At 34.7% G+C, this 21,594-nt stretch overlaps 1 protein-coding gene across 2 annotated transcripts; it reads right to left on the bottom strand.

Annotated features, from left to right (window-relative positions):
- Nucleotides 8,530-17,168, bottom strand: LOC109235270 (NAC domain-containing protein 8). Of its 2 annotated transcripts, XM_019401323.1 has the most exons (6): nucleotides 17,031-17,168; nucleotides 11,928-12,063; nucleotides 10,738-10,924; nucleotides 10,145-10,647; nucleotides 9,054-9,455; nucleotides 8,530-8,939 (listed from the first exon to the last, which is right to left on the bottom strand). In XM_019401323.1, exons 1-6 carry the CDS (start codon nucleotides 17,036-17,038, stop codon nucleotides 8,862-8,864), a joined length of 1,314 nt encoding a protein of 437 aa, XP_019256868.1. In that variant the 5' UTR covers nucleotides 17,039-17,168; the 3' UTR covers nucleotides 8,530-8,861. The 2 variants fall into 2 exon arrangements, with proteins under 2 accessions (XP_019256868.1, XP_019256867.1); XM_019401322.1 differs by lacking the exon at nucleotides 17,031-17,168 and having other exon boundaries at nucleotides 11,928-12,074.

Here is a 21,594-nt window from a genome sequence, read left to right as displayed (position 1 = left end):
AAAATTTTTTAGGGTATATAAATTTATTCCATAAAAAAAGAATTACAACATAAATTTAAAAGGTTAGTATATTATTAAGAATCAAAATGTTATACAAGTGTCTGAGGAAACACAATCAAAGCTAAATCTTAAACAAGAACAAGTTTTCAAGACTATATTACAAAGATTCGACTCTGGTATAACAGGATTATTCTTTGTAGATGCCTCCGGTGGAATCGAAATAATATTTTTATGTCACGCATTACTTGCAAATATCATATCAAGAGACATGACACTATTAACAATAATAGCAAGTGATGTACCAATAACGATTTTATTATGAGGCCACCCACTTTAGATTTGATATACATCTTCAAACAATTTAAATAACCATCACAAATTTATAAGAAAAGCAAAGTTGATAATATGGGATGAAGAACTTATTGCTAAGTGTCAAACGATCGAAATAATTGCCCGGAGTTCTAGAGATATATTGGATATTAATGAACCGTTTGGTGGAAAATTAACGGTTTGGGAGGTGATTTCTGTCAAGTACTACAGGCAGTTCCAAAATCGACAAAAACATAACTAACTTGCCAAAGTTATACTTTTGGCCTTAAATGAAAAAGATTCAACTCACAAGAAATATAAAGTAAGAACATATCAAGATTTAGTGTCTTCTTGCTTCGTGTCGAAAATGAAGAAAAGCATCCAATAAAAGATGATTTGGTTCTTCCTGAACACTTGGTTATCAACTCCAACGGTAATAATAGTGGATTTAATAAGAGAAATATTTCTATCATTAGATTAAAACGCAAATTGTGCAAATCGCATGATAGAATTAAAAAGATATCTTAACTAGCATAAATGAATATGTTGATCAACTAAAGTAAAGGTGGATTGCAAAATTTTATAGTAAAAATAAAATATTTTTTAATTTTTGACTCAGCAGAAATGATACCAATAATTACTACCAAGAAGAATATACTTAAATACTTTAATACCAAATGGCCTTCTACCATACATTTTTGTTGTCAAGGTTAATATTTTTTTTACGTATGTTAGTGTCACCGCATATATTATAGACTAAGTTAAAATTGATCTTCTATTATATATAGGTTGATTTTGAAGAAAAATATGTCCGTCATGCTATCGAAAACTTAGATACACCGAATAACTTATGTAATAGCACACAAATAGTATATATAAGTTTTCACAATAACGTCATACATGCAAAAATGATGATACTGGTCATTGCGCTTCTAAGTATAATTTTATCCCTAATTCAACTTTCGTCTTCCGAAACTAAGGAATATCCTTTTAAATTTATATGAAAATAATTTTTAGTATGTTTATGTTTTGCAAATATAATAAATATACAAGGACAAACATCCTAAATATTAGACTATATTTACCGCAATATATTTTCTCGCACGAACAACAGTATGTTACACTTTCAAGAGGGATATCAAGAATTCAGATTTAGGCAAATCAACCAAAGCATTAAGAGGTAACATACACAAAAAAAAAATATTATTCACAAAAATTATCTAACACGACAAAATTGACCATTTTTGTAAGTTTTGATGCTGTCCTTTTATTTTAAATTCATGTATTATGCTAATGTGATAATATTTTTCGGCATTTAGATGGTTGTTGTATTATTATACATAAAATTACTCTCATTAATTAAATTTTATTATTCTTTCATATAAATAAACGTTTAAACCATCACGTGTCATTATTAACGTGCAACGCACGTTCTTAGATACTAGTCTTTTTAAAAAGTGCAATTATTTTTTAAACAATAAAGCTTCATATAAAGTGGGATAAAGAATATATTATATATTCGAGATACCAAATCTGTAAATACAGATAAGGAATCCTTTTCTATCAAATATTCCAAGCACCACAATCCATTGAATACTGTCAAATTAATTATTTTAACTTATGGCAAGAAAAAGAAAACATAATGACAAAATCAAAGTAATGTTACATTTCAGGATTGATGTACGATCCAGTTTTTTATATTTGCCCATTCTTTTATCTCTTTTTTTTTTTTTCCCGATTTTAGAAGGGAAGAATTTTTTGTGAATAAGAGCCAAATTCACAATACAAAGTGCAGACCCTAAAATAAGGAAAAGGACCAAGAAAAATCATAAAATATACGTGGTTTAATAAAATTACTTCCAATTTTGCATATTAGCTAGTTTTATATAGGAGTAATTGTTTTTAAAAAACTTAAAATTATAATATTTAATTTTATATAAAAATTTAAATATTTTGATAATTCACCTCAAATAGACCAATAGCTAAACGGGATGTTAAATTGAAAAAAAGTTATCTCACCTTATGCTTAACACAAGCTGGAGATGCATCGGCCTATATTTTCATTAATGTGATTTTTGTTACCGATGGATAAATTTGTTTGAAAATAGAACTTTCATCTCTGTTCAACCAGTCGATCTTGCCATTTGATAGGCTAATACCATTACTCTCACGAGCAGAGTTTTAGCTTGAGCATACAGAATATGTGTCTTTTATATGTGTTTTTTTACTAACTCATAATTATTTATTTATATATATATATATATAAGTTAATTATTTTAAATTAATATTAATATTAATATTAAATATGAATAAATATTTTCTAATGTCATTTACCGTGTGAAGAGTCTAAATGAAGTGGGGCAAGGGGTGTGAAGTAGCACAGGAGCTGAATCCCCAATCTAATATTCTGTTGTCGGCCATAAATTAAAATAACCCAATTCACACCCAAACCCGACACTATGTGATCAGTCAAAACGGCAGGCCTTATCCATCCCCACGTGCACTTTCCCCTTCTTATTCAACCCTGGGGTACCACCCCCCTATTGTCCTATTATATTGGTCCCATAATAAGGCCATCCCCCCCCNCCCCCCCCCCCCTCTTTTCTAATCATCAATGGTCCACCCTCACCCCTATACCCCTCATTCATACATATTATTATTTTATATATAATATTTATTTTGATCGTTACTTAAATTTTATTGTATTGTATCGTTAAATCCGTCGTTACGTAACGATGAAAAGTATTATTTTATGGAACGACAATTTTGTGTGGCGGCGTTGTTCCTTGATTTTTCCTCTCATCTTTCTCTTTTTATTATTAAATAATCATATTTTATCTTTTACCCTATATTTTTTTATATAATAATTTACTCTGTATCCTATTTTTTTCTTAGTAATGTTACAAGTTTATTTTTCAAATTATTAGTGTGTGACATTATGAAATGACGGCAATCGATATAATTTATCCAAATATTATATTGATCAAATAATACAATACAATGCAGTACAGTACATCATAACACATTATAAAAAGACATGTAACAACCATCCAAACAAACTGTTAATGTTTTAAAGTTACTCCAAAAATCTCAAATTTATATACATAACAATCGGATTCACAACTTCATTCTTGTAAATATTTAATGAATTTCATAAGATATATAAAAAAATATGAATAAAAGCTATTGAGTTTCAATAAACTATTACATAATGCTTTTGATTTGCCCCTGCCGAGCCGTATGCTAGGAGGACTAAGACAAGGGCGGAGTAGAGTTTGGCCGTCGGTTTATCTGAATTCAGTACTTTCGACGCGGAGCATAAATCTGTATAAAAATTTATTAAAATTGCAACAAATGATAAGTCTGAACCCATAACTTTAGAAATACAATGAGTTCAATGTTAAAAACTTTAAAAGTTGAACCCATAAATCTAAATCCTAAATTTGTCTCTGTGTAAAAATTTATTAAAATTGATATATCTATTGCATGTATTATACATGTAAAATATACACTCTTATGCAACCTCCCCAACAACCCCCCCCTCCCCACCCACCCACACACATTTTCATTTTAAAGTTTTTGTATATTCTTCTTTTTTTGTTCAAATGTATTTAGTCCATATGTAGGCATAGGACCACAAAGGGACAGAGCAAGTTGGATTAGAAGTTGAAGGTGCATACTACATACTGTAAAGGGAATGTACTTTGTCCTTGTTCAGACCCTCTTTGTTTGTGGGCTAAAATACTCATTTCCTTTTCTATATATGTTATTTTATATAAATAGTTTCAAAGGTACTGATTGAAGAAACAATAATTGGTGGACTGAATAGAACATAAATAGGGTAAGGTTCATCAATTGTTTTTTTTTTTTGCTTGTTTGCGACCTATCATTACAATATGGTAGCTCCTACTATTTTTTTCACGTGTAGTTGCATCTAGCTATATATGTCTCTTTCATTTACCATATCACATTCCTATTTCAATTTTAATAAAAAGTTTTATATAAGAATATATATAACATCAAATAGACCTGCAGTTCTCCTAAGAGACAGAGTCTTTTTAAAGTTGTGCAATATGTTCTTGCTTAGCGGGATTAGGTCACCAATCGATATATAGTCTAGGAATAAATATTCGTAATTCTCATTCAAGTACTTAAACTGACAAATGGAATAAATAATCAAGACCTAACTCAAGGCTAATCCCTCCACACTCAAGGTCAGGAACGGGAAAAGGAGAATGAGAGCAATACTTGGTAATAATATTGCTTGACATATTTTGCCAAATTAGAATATTGAAGTCCATCGAGTCGATCAGAATGTCCTCGTAGTCTATAACATCTCACGTTTAATTTAGAGGCAGATTTAAAATTTAAAATTTATAATTAATACTACAATAATAACTGGATCATAATAAAATTAATAAATATTTAGTAAATTTCATTGTAAAAAACCATAGGCACACAAAAACTAATGGGTACACGTGAATCCGTAATCAATACATTAGATCTGCCCCCTACTCAAGTTATAGTTTCATGATCAGAATCTTATAAAACATGCACGTCTATATATCGTCGTTGTTACAAATGTAAAAAGCTTTTAAGTAATATATACTAATTGTAAAAAAATATTTATGTAATCAAATTATTTCAAAATTGACAAGAATCTTATTTAAAGATATACACTGAGAAGTATAACAGTTAATGTCATAACATATCAGGCGGCGATTAGTAGTTAAGGTTTGGTATGAAAAACAGTTGCATCATATATTCATATGGTTCATAAAATAAATGTAAGTTTTTATTATATACTAAGATTTGATGCTTTAATGAAACCGGATATGCATGAGACAACAATATCGGTTGGTTGGTTCTTGCCTTTCCTCTTTCTCTGATTCAAGAACCACTCCTATGAATATGAAAATATGAACTAAAGTATTTTTTTCGATTTCGCACAAGGTGTCCGATATTTATTTTGGGACCTGACTAATCGAAGTTCGCATTAAAAGAAAAAATGTTCCCGATATCTTTCTGAATATCCCAGAAATAAGGCCTCCAACTCTACGTTATAGTTTTCATGCCCTTGATCCGACAATCCTCATTCTCCCACTTTGCAAGCTGTTACCGTAAACAACAAAATAAAGGATGCTTCCAGAAATCATCTAGGTTCTTCCTAGGAAGATTTCTTCTTCTGTTCTATTGAGAGGATGATCCCTGGCTATCGCCTTTGGTGTTAGATCAAAAAGGTGATTACATCTAGTTCCGAGGTTAGCTTCCGGTAAGGGTGAAGAAATCATATCCGTCCCATCATAACTCATTACGGTAACTAAAGTATGTAGTACAACTACAACTTTCTTAATTTAGGATCTCTCAGGGTAAAATAGTAGTTACTCACAGGGGTGGATTTAGGTGGGAGGAAGGGGATTCACCCGAACCCCCTTCGCCGAAAAATTAGTATAAGGAAAAATTTGATTTTTACCTCTATACATTATGTTTTGAATCCCCTTAACACAGCCCAAAAACATAGATTAGTGGTCAAGGGAGTTCAAAACCTCTGTAAGGTCATCGATTCAATTCCAACTAGCTACATTCTTTTTTGAACCCCCTAGCGGAAATCCTGACTCCGCCACTGGTTACTCTTGTCACTACATATGGGCACCTGCACAGATCTTAAGTCAGTAATATACTAATATAGTATTCTTATTTATTTAACCAGCCATGCGATCTCTTTGTCAGAAAATTTTATTCCAAATATAAATTTTGATTACAAAAGATAATTGGTGTTGTCATAATCAAGATTTTACAGCAATTACGTTTGACATATGACATATATCTGATAGAATTTCATTTGAAGAACGGAGCTATTTTTGAACTACAAAAATATCTTTGATAAATAAACTTTTAGCAACTTAATAGTAAATATTACAGTACTTCTATTCTACAACATACTATTGATGACACAAGGACAACAGAAAAGTAGTAAATTCTGTTGTTCCATATGTACAAAATTATTTGCAAATTTTTAAAGTGCAGTGTGAAATCTTGGCATGTGTTTAGACTCCAAAAAATGGCCAGAGTGTCAGAGACCCTTTGTGTCTATTCTTTCAATTGCTAGATTTAGGATCAAACTCTAGATATAGCAAACAATGGCCCATTTTTCATGTTTTATACAAAAGACACTTAGAACACCTTTGGCTGTTTTATAACATAGGTTGAATAATACCCTAACTTGTATACACTGGCAGTAATAAATTATTTTTATACTATCAAGTCATTTAGAGCAAGTGAAATTAGTTATCTAAAAAACAAGGCTAGTAACCTTTTACATCATCAATTATGTAACAATTCATTTATACTGTACTTATAAGTTAGATCCAGATATGCAAAGTCATGATGGGTTAGTTATTCGTACTATATATAGTTTTTGGTTTATACTACGTGGGTTGGTCTTTTTTAATCCTAACCCTAAAAGAACGGTCGTCGACTTCCCTATTATCAGGTCACCAATTTTCTTGACCTTCCGACACTGGGCAGGCGTCATCCCAACATATTGTCTTACGACTTTGTGGAGACTTGCATTTTGGTAACAAGTTGCCGGACCATGGTCACTGCTGTATGGGCGAAAAACTTCATTTCATGCATATGACCTAGTTAAAGGCGATAAAGCGTTCGTAGGTTGTGACGTGTCGACCTGACCCTAAAAGGTCGAGGTTATGTAAAGAAGATAAATTGCCGTCGAGGTCGAAGTGGTTTAACAGAAGACAAGTACGAGGATGAGCACCCGTCTTCGGTGCGAAGCAACGACTAATTTTAGGATTTAGAGTCCCTAAAGAATATACCAATGAATATTCCTTTCTATTGTACTTAGGGTTTTGTGACCCATGTACTCTTATAAATAGGAAGAGATGTAGTTCCGAAGGGGTGTTGAACCTTTTGTAAAGAACATGATTCTCACTTTATTGAATAGAAACAAAGCCTAACTTTACATTTATTTTCTTTTACCCTTCTCACCCAATCCAAGAAGAATCGGAATATTTAACTGCTTATCACCATCTATCATTGTCAGAAAGCACATTTGGAGATCTCACCCTTATCGGGTAAACTTTGCCTCATTTATTACTCAAAAGCTATTTAATATCATTTATTGCTATCTTTTACGTTTTTAAGCTTTTATTGCTCCATCAGATAATCTTATCTAATACTACATATTAAATATTCGCCATAAAAGTGATAAATCTGCTATTGAATATTCATATCGACTTTGATTAACCTAATTCTACAAATCTGATTGTATAAAAACCTAGATCTAATTTTTGGGTCATACAACTGCGACCCCTTTGTAAGGAGACACCTCTTACCTACCCTAAAACTCACTTTTTCTCAAACATGTTGCCAAGCTCTTAGACATATCACATATAGCTAGGTGACTACTGATATGGGGTATTCAAATTACAATCATGCTTTGAATAAATGAACACTAAATGGCCCCTCCTATAATTTAAAGGCCTATAGCTTCAACATATTTAGTTCATGAAATCAACCATATCTCAGTCCCAACCAATGCTACGAGGAAAGGAAATATGTACAAGGAATATAATCTTCTTGTAGTTAAAAATACAAAGGATTAACAATGAATATTGATATGTGAAGTAATCTTCTCACAACATCAGCTAAAAAAAATTAACAGCTCAAAGATATTACACTATTTTAACGTAGTACATGTGCTTAAAATCCTAGAGCACATGCAATTCGAAGAGCACATGGATAAATTACAACTATATAGAAATTATATTTTTAGAAGAATGGTGCACGAAACATTCCTCGTTCACGCAAGGTCCGGGGAAGGGTCGCACCCCAAAGGGCGTCATATAGGCAGTCTATCTTGATGCAAGCATCAGTGACTGATTCCATGGCCCGAACCCGTGACCTATAAGTCACACAACAACAACCACCCAGTATAAGCCCACATGTGGGGTCTGGGAAGTATAGTGCGTACGCAAATCTTACCCCTACCCTGGGAGGTCGTGACCTATAAGTCACACGAATGTCCGTAAATATACTGATGATAAAATGGATGAACACTCGGACAGATTGGAATTTGGATTAGATTAGAAATATCACGTCCAAAAGAAGATGGAAATAACACACAATAACATAAAAAAGAAAGACCTCCTGATATAATTGGTCATATGAAAAAGGACTAATGTAAATGAACAACACCAAAAGAGCCTGAAATGTGAAAATATATGATCTTTTGCATATCCTACATTAAGTGCAAACATATGTTTAAGGATTTAATACAAGTCATATGGCAAATGATGAAGCACAAGGTAGAAAAAGCAGAGTTGTAACAACCACAAAGTAACTAAGCAGGCAAGTCATAAACATTTATGTACAAAGTTAAGTAAGCTACCAGATCAGTAATGAACTGCGCATCACAAAAAAGCCTTAGGTCCCTTTAGGGCATTGGTTACAAGATTAATAAGTTGATTTCCATTAACCTGCAGCAGACATAGTTCAACCACAACAACAACGATTAGCAGTCTCGACAACTTCTCCTAACCAACATGCTCCCCTGAATCAAAACCAAACTTGCTTCCGCCCCAGGCAATGTAACTGTCCTGTGATCCAAACTCCTACAGAAATTTGATGTCGAATATAAATTAAGGCGCATATAAGAATAATGACATAAACAAAGACACAAAAAATTTATTCTATAAACGTTATGGCAAATACAAGAATAGACTTACAAGTTGACTAAGTCGAAAATCAGGTGGCGTGTCCATGTCTATGTTGGCTGGATCAAGAACCAAATGTTGGCAGTCCTCCAAATCCTTTTTCAGATCCTCTGGTCCTAATTTAGCATAATCAGCAAGACTAGGTTTACACTTCTTCTCTTTGTCATTTTCATTTCCATCCCTATTTGGAGATTGGCTCGCCAGAAGATCATCACATAAGGATAGCCCTTCTACAAGTTGCTGAGAATCTAGCAAATACTGTGACTCGCTATCCCACCATTTCGGGTCATCACCAGTCTCGTTATCAACTATCGTCCCAGCTTCATCAATTTGGTTCTCTATGATTTGATCTTGATTCTCGGTCTGATCAGGAAGAGCTCCCATGTCATCTTCTGTGTAATCCACGTCGTGATACTGAGTGCAAAGCAAGAAGAAACATATTAAGAAAGCAGCACCGAACAAATAATTCTTTTTTAATCATTGATAAGCAGATATCAGCTGCAACAAACTTGTAGTCACATTCTCTTCTTTGCTCAAGTAATGTCCCATCAACTAAAAAGAAAAAGAAAGCTACATAATAATGATCAAGAGCACTATTATTAATCATGTGGTTTCAGCTTTGAACACAGTTTATAGAATGATCAACAATATTGAATCCATTCCCTCCGGAGTGCGCTTCTTTTTTTGATAAGTAGACAAGTGTTTACTGATGTAAACAGAACTAACGGGCTGCTCTAACTGCATGATAAAAAAGCCAAAACCACTGGAAATGTACAGCACAAAAGACAAAATCTCAGCTCCCATTCTGAAGAGAGCTGAGAAATTCTAGCATCGTGTCTACATCAGGTCCATCCTCAAAGTTGCACCAAATAACTAATTAAGATAAACCCCCGTACTTCAGTCTAAGTATATTTTCATTTTTCCCGTCTAAAATATGCTTCCATTACTTTTAGTGCAAGACTAAACTTTTAGAAAGTGCTATCTTCTCTAATTCTTTATCAATTTCTTGGATAGTAGAGAACAGAGAAGCTTACTGAATTGGTTTACTCTTATGTAACATTAACATTGACCGGCAACAACAAAAACGTTACACATGGTAATACCTGGGTAGTGGGACTGATGCTAGAAGCGGCAATTTGCTGTCTTGCATCCATACTTGAAGATATCCTCTCACCGCGAGGGGGTTCGGGAGTCACAGACTTGGGGGTATGTGGATCAACCTTAGCAACCAGATAGTCAGCGTCTTCGGGCAATTCTTGTTCAATTTTATCACCTTGCTTGACCTGCTGCTGCTGCTGATAAAATACTTTAGACATGACATATTCCCCTTCCCTTTCATCTTCCCCAGTTCCTAGGTGATATTGGTGCATCACCCAATTTGTCTTCTCGGCTTTCCCGCCCTTAACTGGGCTTACATAAAGAACCATAATCTTCTTACACCCTCTTTGAATTCCATCCAAGATAACAGGTTTTGTCCGACCGGTCTTATGCCAACGGACATCGCCGAAATTATCACCATGTATTTTCCTACGCTTACGCGTTCCTGTATTATAAGCCTTAATTGCTCGGTGAAAGAAGTGCGAGACACTTCCATCCTGCTTGACACCTACAAAACATGTATTCAGCATCAACGAAAAATCCATAATAAATCAAAAGCAGAAAGTGGAAGAACAGGAATCCAATATCTTTTTTATACCTGGTAAATTTTGAGGATGCGTATAGCAGATTCCATCATCTTCATCAACAGTTGGAATGAACTCATCAATAAAAGGATGGGAACTTCGATTGCCAACTTCAACTTTTCCAAGTAAGTGCCAGATAATCTCTTGATCAGTTGGATCAAATTTTACACCTCTTGGTAATCCTGGCCAGTCATTGCTAACCTGGAAAGGCCAACTTTAACGTTTCAGTTAAAGGTACTATAGCTATCGATTCCCTTTGTTTCCTTTTCTTCTATTCAAATTATTTTATGTTTTTTCTTTTCATTGAGGGAAAGGGGTTCTTGAAAACTTTTCAAGGAAGCTAATTATAAGCAACCACAAACCATCACTTTCATGGCCCAAATTCCTTATCGGACAGGAAAATAAAAGCAAAAGACCAGCACTAGGAAACCAGTCCTCTTCGTCGTCTCATTATTCCACTTTCATTAGGGAGTCATACTTTTAATTTGTCAAAATATCATCTGCAAATGCTATAAAGATCTCCAAATATTTCAAAAACATTGACTCTACTGCATATTATTAATGAGAGACAAAAAAATGACCAAAAAAACCCAAATGAATAATAGCCTGTTTGGCCAAGCTTCTAAAATCAGCTTATTTTGAGAAGTCCTTTTCTCAAAAGTACTTTTTAAAAAGGTGCTTTTGGTGAGAAGCAGTTTGTATTTGGCTAATTAATTTGAAAAGCACTTTTGAGCCGTAATTAGTGTTTGACCAAGCTTTTGAAAATTGCTTCTAAGTGTATTTTTCTCAAAAGTGCTTCCGGAGAGAAGCTATTTTTTTATGCTTCTCAAAAAATGCTTCTGCTTCTCCTCAAAAGCACTTTTTTTCCTTCCAAAAGCTTGGCCAAACACCTCAATTATTGGCCAAAAGTGCTTTTGGCCAAAAAAAGCACTTTTGGCCCAAGAAAAGCTTGGCCAAACAGGCTATAAGAGATATTGAGTTAAGCCTTTTAATAGATATGAGTTTACCAAATCACGAACACTTTTGTGGAAAAAATGATAAAATCGGGGGAGAGGGAGGGGAATAGATCAGCGAGATCTTTCAAAAAAGGGGTCATTTTTTCCTTATCGCATAGCATAATAAGAATTCTCATTAGAGAGCACAGCAAGAAAATCAACAAATAGATTATCAGGTAGAAGTGAAATTCATGTGAGAGGAATCTTACGTCATTATTGTCGATGATAAACTGGCAGTTAGGGCAAGCTTTTGTGGGGTTGCTCTTCCAATTCACTGCTCCAGGATCACCTGACGCACTCTTAATTTTTGTTGCAATTCTCCTACTGTCAACTAACCATGACGGCCTGCAAGGCATAACCCTAACTATGATCTTGAAGCGCTTTCTTAGTTTCTAAATATATAGCACATACGATGGAATTAGATAAAAGATCTCCCTTCCACATATTACTAACTTTAGTTATCCCAAGCATGACAACTATGATGCAGAGATATTTAAACTTTTTTTTTACGATAACATTGGTCATCCAATGTATGAAGCTCTATTCAAAATCAATTAGCAATCAAGATTGTAATTAAGAACACCTCATCACTTCTGTGCAAAGAGTTAGAAATACTGAAAAAGGTGAAAAATTAGCAACGGTAGAATTTTGCAAGATGTATATCTTCAAGAAGGAGAAATAAAAATTAAAAGTAATAAGGACTCCAAAGTATAACCAACTTAATATACTACAGATTTTAGAAAAATATGACTTTGCTACCTGTCTTGTCACTTTCAACACTCCAGTTAACAAAACTTGAACTGGTAATGGCAGACAATCTAGATCTACATCTACCTTGGTTTTCAGTATATTTCATATGTGATCCATTAGTCAGTCATTTCAAAATTGGTCTTCCTCACATCTTAATATCACCAGTGATCATGCTCATATAACTACTCCTTCATCAACTGGAGTTCATCTCCTCCTTACATAACACCCCTCCAATTTCTATTTCTTTCGACGGTTTGCTTTAAAAAAATCTATGATCTCTCAGAATCTATCCAGACTTGGTGAAAACTAGAACAAATTGAAGCAAAAAGATCCTTATAGATGATACTGACTAGCTGAGATTAAGCTGTAGAGCCCGTTTGGATTAGCTGATTTGGAGTAGCTGATAAGCATTACGTGCTGAAAAGCATTTTTAAGTGCTGAAATTGATTTAATAAATAAGCAGTTACGTGTTTGGGTACAAGTGCTGAAATTGATAATAAGTTGTTGCAGTATTTGATAAAAAAAAGGGCTGATAAGCTCTTTTTCTATTAAAATGACTTAAATAACCTTAGAACTGTCTACACTTATAAGGGCGTAATTTCTTCAAAATTTTAGATTTCAATCGATTCAAATACAAAATATTCTATTTGTCATTTTATTTTAAATACAACTATACTTTGATAAGATAATTTTTATGATAAATATAATTTATTTTATGATAAGCATATAATTATAAGTTATAATAATTAATAAATTGACAAAAGTTTCTCAGTAAAAAATAAACCTAAATAGGACAAATTATTTGAAGAGAAACAAACATTGTCTTCATCACCACAACACTTAGAAAGCAACGCACCAAAAATTTGATATGTTCTCGTTTATTATATACAGTTCAAAGATTAATACACAATCACATAGATATAAGTATGCAAAGGAATAGAGAATTTGCTTATCTTAAATAGTCAATGAGAATTGCAGACTTGAAGAGGTGGGGGGAGGGGAGGGGGGAGGGAGGTTAGGTTGAATACTTGAGGCAGTGAGTATCGATGTAGGAGTTTTGTTCTAAAAAGAAATATTTTAAGGATAAAATAGTAAAAATCTTGGTCAAACTTAAAGTGCTTATAAGCTAAAAATTCATAAGCTGGGGGTGACCAACTTATGGCTTTTGGCTTATTTTTGACTTATAAGCACTTGGCTTATAAGCACTTTTAACTTTACCAAACGCGTAGATAAGCCGAAAAGTGCTTATAAGCTAGTTTGACCAGCTTATAAGCTTAGCCAAACACCCTCGTAGTCATGTTGCTTTTTTTTTTCTTGTAAGAGATTTTTATGTTAGTAGAAAATGCAGAGGATCTCTCGAGTTGGAAAACCCCAAAATATCGAAATGAACAAGACCAAGTGGAGCGAAATGGATAGTGAATATTTGTACAAGTGCAATCCCTCTAGCTTGGAATTGAGCCCTTGAAGCTAAGTTGTTGTATTTGATTCAACTATCTAGGGTGAACTCATCTTGTTTACCACAATAAGCATGGGATAAGGTCATTAGTTTTGTTTCCCTTGTTTACGGCATACTAACACTCTGTTTGGATCATTGTTACCCATCGTTTTATAATGTATTGTATTGTATTGTACTGTACCGTATTGTATTGTTTTGATGGATACAACGTTTGGATAGATCGTATCGTTTGCTGTTGTTAAATAACATTTTTATTGTTTGGTTTGACTGTATTGTATTGTACTGTACTGCTATATTTACTAAAATACCCTCAATTATTTTAAATACGATGCTTATTAAGAACTACTCATAAAAATAATTTATTTATTTGACCTCCCTATCTTCCTCACAGGTAATCATCATTCTACCATAGTAACGAAAGCACCAAACTGATTTCATACAAAAAAAAAAAGATATTATAGCCCTATCAAAACAGAGAACAACGGACCTCTGTTCCTGTAGTTTGGAATGGCAGAAGCCTAAGTAAATTATATATGTAATTAAAATTAGCAAAAAGTTTGCAAAGATCATAGATAAGATAAAAATACAGAAAAAAAAAAGAGAGGGAAAACTAACCAAAAAAATAAACGGCAGAAGGATGGAGACAAAGTACATAGTTGGGTGAAGTATAATATAAATAATAGGGTAAAGGGTAAAATTGAAATATAGAATAATTAGTGTGGGCATAATTGGAAAGAGAAATACGGAACAATCCCACCACACCGATTTGGTTGTTTCATAAAATGGGGCTTTTCATTGTTCTGGAACAATGAATTTAACAATACGATACAATCAGTTTTATATGAACAATCAAAACAAACATTGTATCTGGAATAACAATACAATACAATACAATGGGTAACAACCATCCAAACAATACGTAAATATCCTTACGAAGAATATGACTTATTATTAAGACCCAAGAGAGAGAAGTAGATTACAAACAAGTACTCTTCCCTTTAGTTCGAAATCAAAGAAAGAAATCCACTAGATTCTTTTGAACAGACAAGCACATTGAAGAGTAAATGAATAACACATTGATAATTCCACGTAATCAGGTGTTACAATCTTACAACAAAAAGACTATCTTTGACATAGCCTAGTTGTCAAAGTGAAGATGTTAAATCTAAAATTCAGGACTTGAGACTCCGAGATCAGTACATAGTATAAGAAATTTGTCCAAATGGAAGAATTTTGGTAGGCTATTTCATTAGCCCAATCATCCCGAAAAAATCGTAATATCGCATAGCATTACTATAGGAAAGAAAACCAAAACTTAACATCCTGCAAATGCTAAACAAAAGCAGAAACATGACAACCAAGCTTTTCCAATAAGTACCATAACATTTATATCCAATTACTAAGTAATCACCTATGCCTCAATCCCAAATAAACTTTTTTTTATAACCGAGAAATGCCAAAGAGCCAATACCGCACTTTTTTTTATAACCGTGGTCTCCGGTCTAGCTTGCGCGGACGGCGCACCTCAACTAATTTGGCGAGATACCTGCCACCCCACACCAACAACAGGTACCAGGTAACTCTGTCCGCTGAGACTTGGATAGATGTGAATAAATTACCTAGTGCTTTTTTTCCTCCGTAGGGATTTGAACCTGAGACCTCATGATTCTCACCCACTTCATTGACCAGAAGTTGGGTGCACCAATAGCGCACTCAAATCTCAATGGATAATGGGCTTTCCCCTCTACCCTTTTCCACTTAAACATTAGGGGTTGTGTGTTTAAACAACACACACGTGCTAAGCTCTTCAACTAGACCAAAGTCCGGGGGCCAATCCCAAATTAGTTGGGAACAACATTTGTCATCATCAAAAAGTTCTTTAGACAAGTACAAATTGTACCTCATAAAACAATTAGTTTAGTTCATGCATAAATTATTTCCAGTTGGGAGTAGGAAGCAGAAAGTTCACAGCTAAATTGAGAAAACAGCACCGCCAATACTATCAAACATGTATTTTGCTTAAAACCCCCAAAACCTGGAAAACGAAGAGTAACAAGCATCTAAGTAACAGGCTCAAATGATTCAATCTATCTCTTTCTTAAGCTCCATCACTGAAAAAACAGCGAACATAATTGGTTCTTACATGCTCAGCCCTCTTTGGGTATTCCACTAAGAACCAATAACACAACATAAGGATGCTAACCTCATTCAACCAAGGTAATCCCTTTAAACTGATTCATAGGATAAAAAGCCACTAGAACCACTCTTCGAGTATCACTAATTGGTCGGTTTTGAATTTTTAAACGAAAGGAAAACTCAATAGGCAAATACAACTCTAACCAATCATCAAAATCTAAACTTTAAGTCATTCCTTGACTTCAAGAACCCAATAACAAGTAAAGAGCCAGACCTCACTAGACCAATGAAACCCCTTCAAACCCATTACTGAAAGGAACCATCAACACATACTACAACTCTTAAAGCATCAGTCAATTTTGAGTTTTTGAACAAAAAGAAGTCCAATCTATCATGGAATCAAGCCAAAGTATCTGCTCAGAAAAAATTCAATAGACAAATACAACTTTACCTATTCATCATCCCTTGACTTAAAATACCTAGCAGCAGGTAAAGAATATAGTCTTTGTAGTAAACTCAACATCCCCCCCCCCCTCCTCCCCGGGCAAACCCCCACAAAAAGCTTAATACACAAAATACGACTTCACCCATTACCCAAAATCACTTCTTGAGTCATCCTTTAACTTCAAGAATCAACATACATTGTAAAAATCCAGTCTTTTTCATATCAGTCTACTGATTATGTAAATAGAAATTGAATCTTTAGAAGCTATAAGTCCCCCCCCCCCCCCCCAAAACCAAAAAAAAAAACTCAACACAGAAAATAGAACTTGACCCGTTATCCAAAATCACAACTTGAGTCATCACATGACTTCAACATTCAACATACATTAGTAAAAATCCAATCTTTATCATATCAGTTTACTGATTATGTAAATAAAAATTGAAACTTTAGCAGCCATAAGTCAAGCATATAGTTATTTTAATAAAAGATACAAAATGGTGTCAAAATAAAAGGGAATCTGCATACCGAGCCATTGAAGAATGATGTGATCAAGAGCATGAAAAACCCTTTGTTGGTTTTTTTCTATTTTTGGGGTTATCTTGGAATGTCCCAAAAAGTACACTCCTAGTGGTTTCTTTGTAGCTTCCCACCTTTTTATAATTATTTTTTCAGGTATTTTTGAAATTTAAAAACGTGTTTCTTTTGTAGGAGTGACGACTAAAGACTGACAAAAAAGACCGCAGGTGCACAAGAAGAGGTGAAAGAAAAGGGAAAATTTCTCTTTAGTACCTCACGTTATTACCTATTATAGTTTGGTCCTTATTGTATTTATTAAACATTACACTTTTGATCCCTCTGCTTGTAAATCTTCAGCATTACACCATTTTAATTCTCAATGTATTATATTAAGTTTGTATTATTCCTCATTATTTTACTGTAATGTAATTCTAAAAAGAGTTTCAGTTCAATGTGTTTCCTATATAAAGGACTAAAAATATACATTTTTATTAATTAAAAATTAAATACGTTGAGTTATATACCACAAGGATCAAAATTAAAATTTATTAATAATTAGGGTATCAAAAATGTTACTTATTTTACATTAAAAATTTGGCCTAGTGGTCAATGAAGTGAGTTAAGACCATGAAGTTTCAAGGAGCCCGCTTGGATGAGCTTATTTTTAAGTGACTTTTAAGTCAAAATAGCTTTTAAGTCATAAGTTTGGAATTCTAGTTTTTAGCTTTTGGTTTGTTTTTGTCATTTTAGCTTAAAAACAAGTGCTTAAAAGCATTTTTACTTTATCCAAACACTACAAAATGACTTAAAAGCTATTTTGGCTTAAAAGCACATAAAATAAGCTAATCCAAATGGGTTCAAGTTCTAATCCCAACGGATGCAAAAACATTACTCCATCCGTTTTAGTTTAAGTGAATTTATTTGACTGTAATACGGGGTTTAAGAAAGAAAGAAAAGACTTTTGAACTTGTGGTATAAAATAAATAAATCATTGCATAAAGGTAAATTATTTCTAAATATGAAAAGGGATCATTCTTTTTTGGCACGGACTAAAAGGAAATAAGTTCACATAAATTAAAATGACGGGAGTATGTGTTTCTTTCTCATTTGTTTAAGTTTATATAGACACGGTTACTAAGGGGTCGTTTGGTTACCGGTTAGAGTTATGCAGGTATTAGTTATACATGTATTAGTTATGCAGGTATTAGTTATGTATGTATTAGTTATGTAGGAATAAGTAATGCAGGTATTAGTTATGCAGGGATAAGTTATGCAAGGTTGAGTTATGTTGGGATTAGTTATGCATGGATTAATTATGCGGGGATTAGTTATGCAGTAGTTATATAAGGATTAGTAATATAAATGTAATATGAGTATTATTTATTATTAGCTTACTTTATTTTTATTAATTGTTAGTATAGTTTAAATATATTTTTTTAAACAAAAAAATACAAGTTTGAATAAAGGGTATTCTTGTCATTTTGTGTTTTAATACAAGTATTACTAATTATGTATAAGTTATTCCACCTTCTACCTTGCATAAATAATACATAGATTCCCTCATAACTTATACATGTTTAGTTATGCGGAAAAGAAAATACATGAACCAAACATTGTATTAGCAATGCTATATTTTATGTGAAAAAGAGGAAAAAACAACCAAACATTGTATAACTTATGCTAGCTTCTACGTGGAGATTATTCTTCCCCTTTCTTTTAACCAAACAATGTATAAAGTTATCATACATTTAATACATAGATAACTCCTCTCTAACCGGCTACCAAACGACCCCTAAGTGCCTATGCTAATAGGAGGTTGCAGACTAATTATTTTTAGTAAGATACACGCAAGAAATGTTGAAAAATGTTATTATCCCAAAGAGAAACTATATTCGAGGAATTTACATGATTAGTGACATTAGAGTTTAGAAAAGTGACATTGACCCCTGTGCACTGCCGAGGGTCGAGCGGCACGAACCATAGATGCATCTATTACCCCGCTCGCGAATCACACATGCGACGCGGTCAAATTTAACTAAACAATCACCCTGCTCGCGAATCATACATGCGACGCAGGTACACATAAAATACATGCTCAATCAGCAAATTAAGAATTTATCGGGGATCATTTATCCAAATAAAAGCCAATTCTCTTTTAATGATTAAAAAAAAACTTTAATCCTCCTAGAAATTCATTTACCGATTCGATAAGATTTAAGAAATTCAACTGTCAATAAGATCACAGATATTCCAAGTATAGCATGCTTTTGGGTCCTAGACTACCCGGACTTACACATATTAGTAGCTACACACGGACTCTCGTCACCTCATGCGTACGCAGCCCCCACAAATATGAGCACATAACCAATTATTTTACCTATGGGGACAATTCCCTTTTACAATGTTAGAAAGGAGACTCACCTCGCTCCGAAGATCCATAACCGGCATTCCACGCCCTTCCGAAGACTTGAATCAATGCTAAATACTCCAAAACTAGCCAATAATTATGCAAATTCATTAATATACGATGAACTACTCATATTAATCCAATTTATAACAATTCCTAACCCCGATCGAAAAGTTGACAAAATCGCCCTCGGGCCCACGTGCCCGGATTCCAAAAAATTTCGAGATTAAGCTTACCCATGACTCCATGAACTCAAATATATAATTTACTCTCAATTTCATACCCAAAATCGTGGTCAAATTTCAAGAATATCAATTTTCTAGGTCTTCCTCAAATCCCCAATTTTCTACCAATTTACATGCTAAAATCTATACATAATCGATGTATTTAACTCAAGGTAGGTGGGATTAGTTTACCTTGTCGTTGATGATGAAAAATCCCACTTGAAGCTCTCCAAAAATCGCCCAAGACAAGAAAATATGAGAGGAAATGGCCAAATCCCGATTTTTAAAACACATCTCTGCCTCCAGCACTTTCCGCACCTGCGGTCCCGCAGGTGCGAGCCAATCTACCGCTTCTGCGGTTTCCTCCAGGCTCCCTTTTTCCGCTTCTGTGCCTCGTCCACTGCAGGTGCGGTCCCGCTTCTGCGGCTCCATGACCGCATCTGCGGTCTCTTCACTCCTGGCCAAAACCGCATCTGCGGCTCTCCTGGCCGCTTCTGCGGCTCCGCACCTGCGGCCCAAATTCCGCAGGTGCGGTTATATCAGTAACCAACAACTTCAGCCCTTTCAAAAATCCCATTTTCGATCCGTTAACCACCCAGAATCCACCTGAGGCCCCCCGGGACCCCAACCAATCATACCAACCAGTCCCAAAATACATTACGGACTTGCTCGAGGCCTCAAATCATATCAAACAACGCTAAAACCACGAATCGACCTCCAATCCAAGCTTTATGAACTTTAAAATTTCAAACTTCTACTTCCGATGTTTAAACCTATCGAATCACGTTCGATTGACTTCAAATTTTGCACACAAGTCATATTCGACATTACGGACCTACTCCAACTTTCGGAATCGAATTCCGACCCCAATATCAGAAAGTCCACCTCCGGTCAAATTTCTCAAAAACCTTCAAATTTCTATCCTTAGCCAAATGGCTCCAAAATTCTCCACGGACATCCGAATTCACTTCCGATCGCGCTCCCAACTCCAGAATCACCATACGGAGCTACTCCCAGACTCGGAATCCCAAACGCACATCGATAACACTGAAATGCACTTCAACCCAAACTTATGAAATTTCTTCCAAAATGCTAACTTCCACAATAGGCGCCAAAACGCTCCCGGGTCATCCAAAACCTGATCCGGGCATACGCCCAAGTCCAAAATCATCATACAAACTTGCTGGAGCCTTCGAATCCCAATTCCGAGGTCGTCCACTCAAAAATCCAATCCTAGTTGATTCTTCCAACTTAAAGCTTCCGAAATGAAAATCCCCATTCCGAATCAACCCCGAACTTCCCGAAATTCAATTCCGACCACGCGTACAAGTCGTAATACCTGAATTGAAGCTGCTCATGGCCTCGAACTGCTGAACGGCGTGCTAAGGCTCAAAACGACCGGCCGGGTTGTTACATCCTCTCCCACTTAAACATACGTTCGTCCTCGAACGTTCCAGGGACTGTGCTGGGGTTGTCTGAAATCACTGCTTAATACCTCGTGCACCTACCCGTGCTACCACAACTCAGTTGGGCACATCAGCTCGATCAGATCTAAAGATAACCTCTTTCATTTAGGCAAATAAGCCTTGGAGCCCAGTTTCAACATCCGAAATTCTCTGCTAGGCCTGTTCCAACATACGCTCACCGTATCAATAACTACACGCAGCACCCAAAACACAACTGCATACCTTAGCTAAATTCATACCTTGCACCACTTTACTCACAGGACCACAATAGCATCCTCTGATCGAATAAATCGAAATTCCACGAATCTGATGCTCCCATTGCACCTCATGGCCTACATAGGTCTTGCTCTGACTCTTACAATACCGCCAAGACGGAAAAGGTGCATAGAAATTCATAACCAACTATCGAACCAACAATTCATCAGGCCTATACTCCTGAAAAGAACCATCACCTCATTCTGAACCAAACTAATAGG

This window comes from Nicotiana attenuata, chromosome 12 (genome assembly GCF_001879085.1).
Source record: "Nicotiana attenuata strain UT chromosome 12, NIATTr2, whole genome shotgun sequence".
Classification (NCBI taxonomy): Eukaryota; Viridiplantae; Streptophyta; class Magnoliopsida; order Solanales; family Solanaceae; genus Nicotiana; species Nicotiana attenuata.
This window is presented reverse-complemented; position numbering and strand designations above follow the sequence as displayed.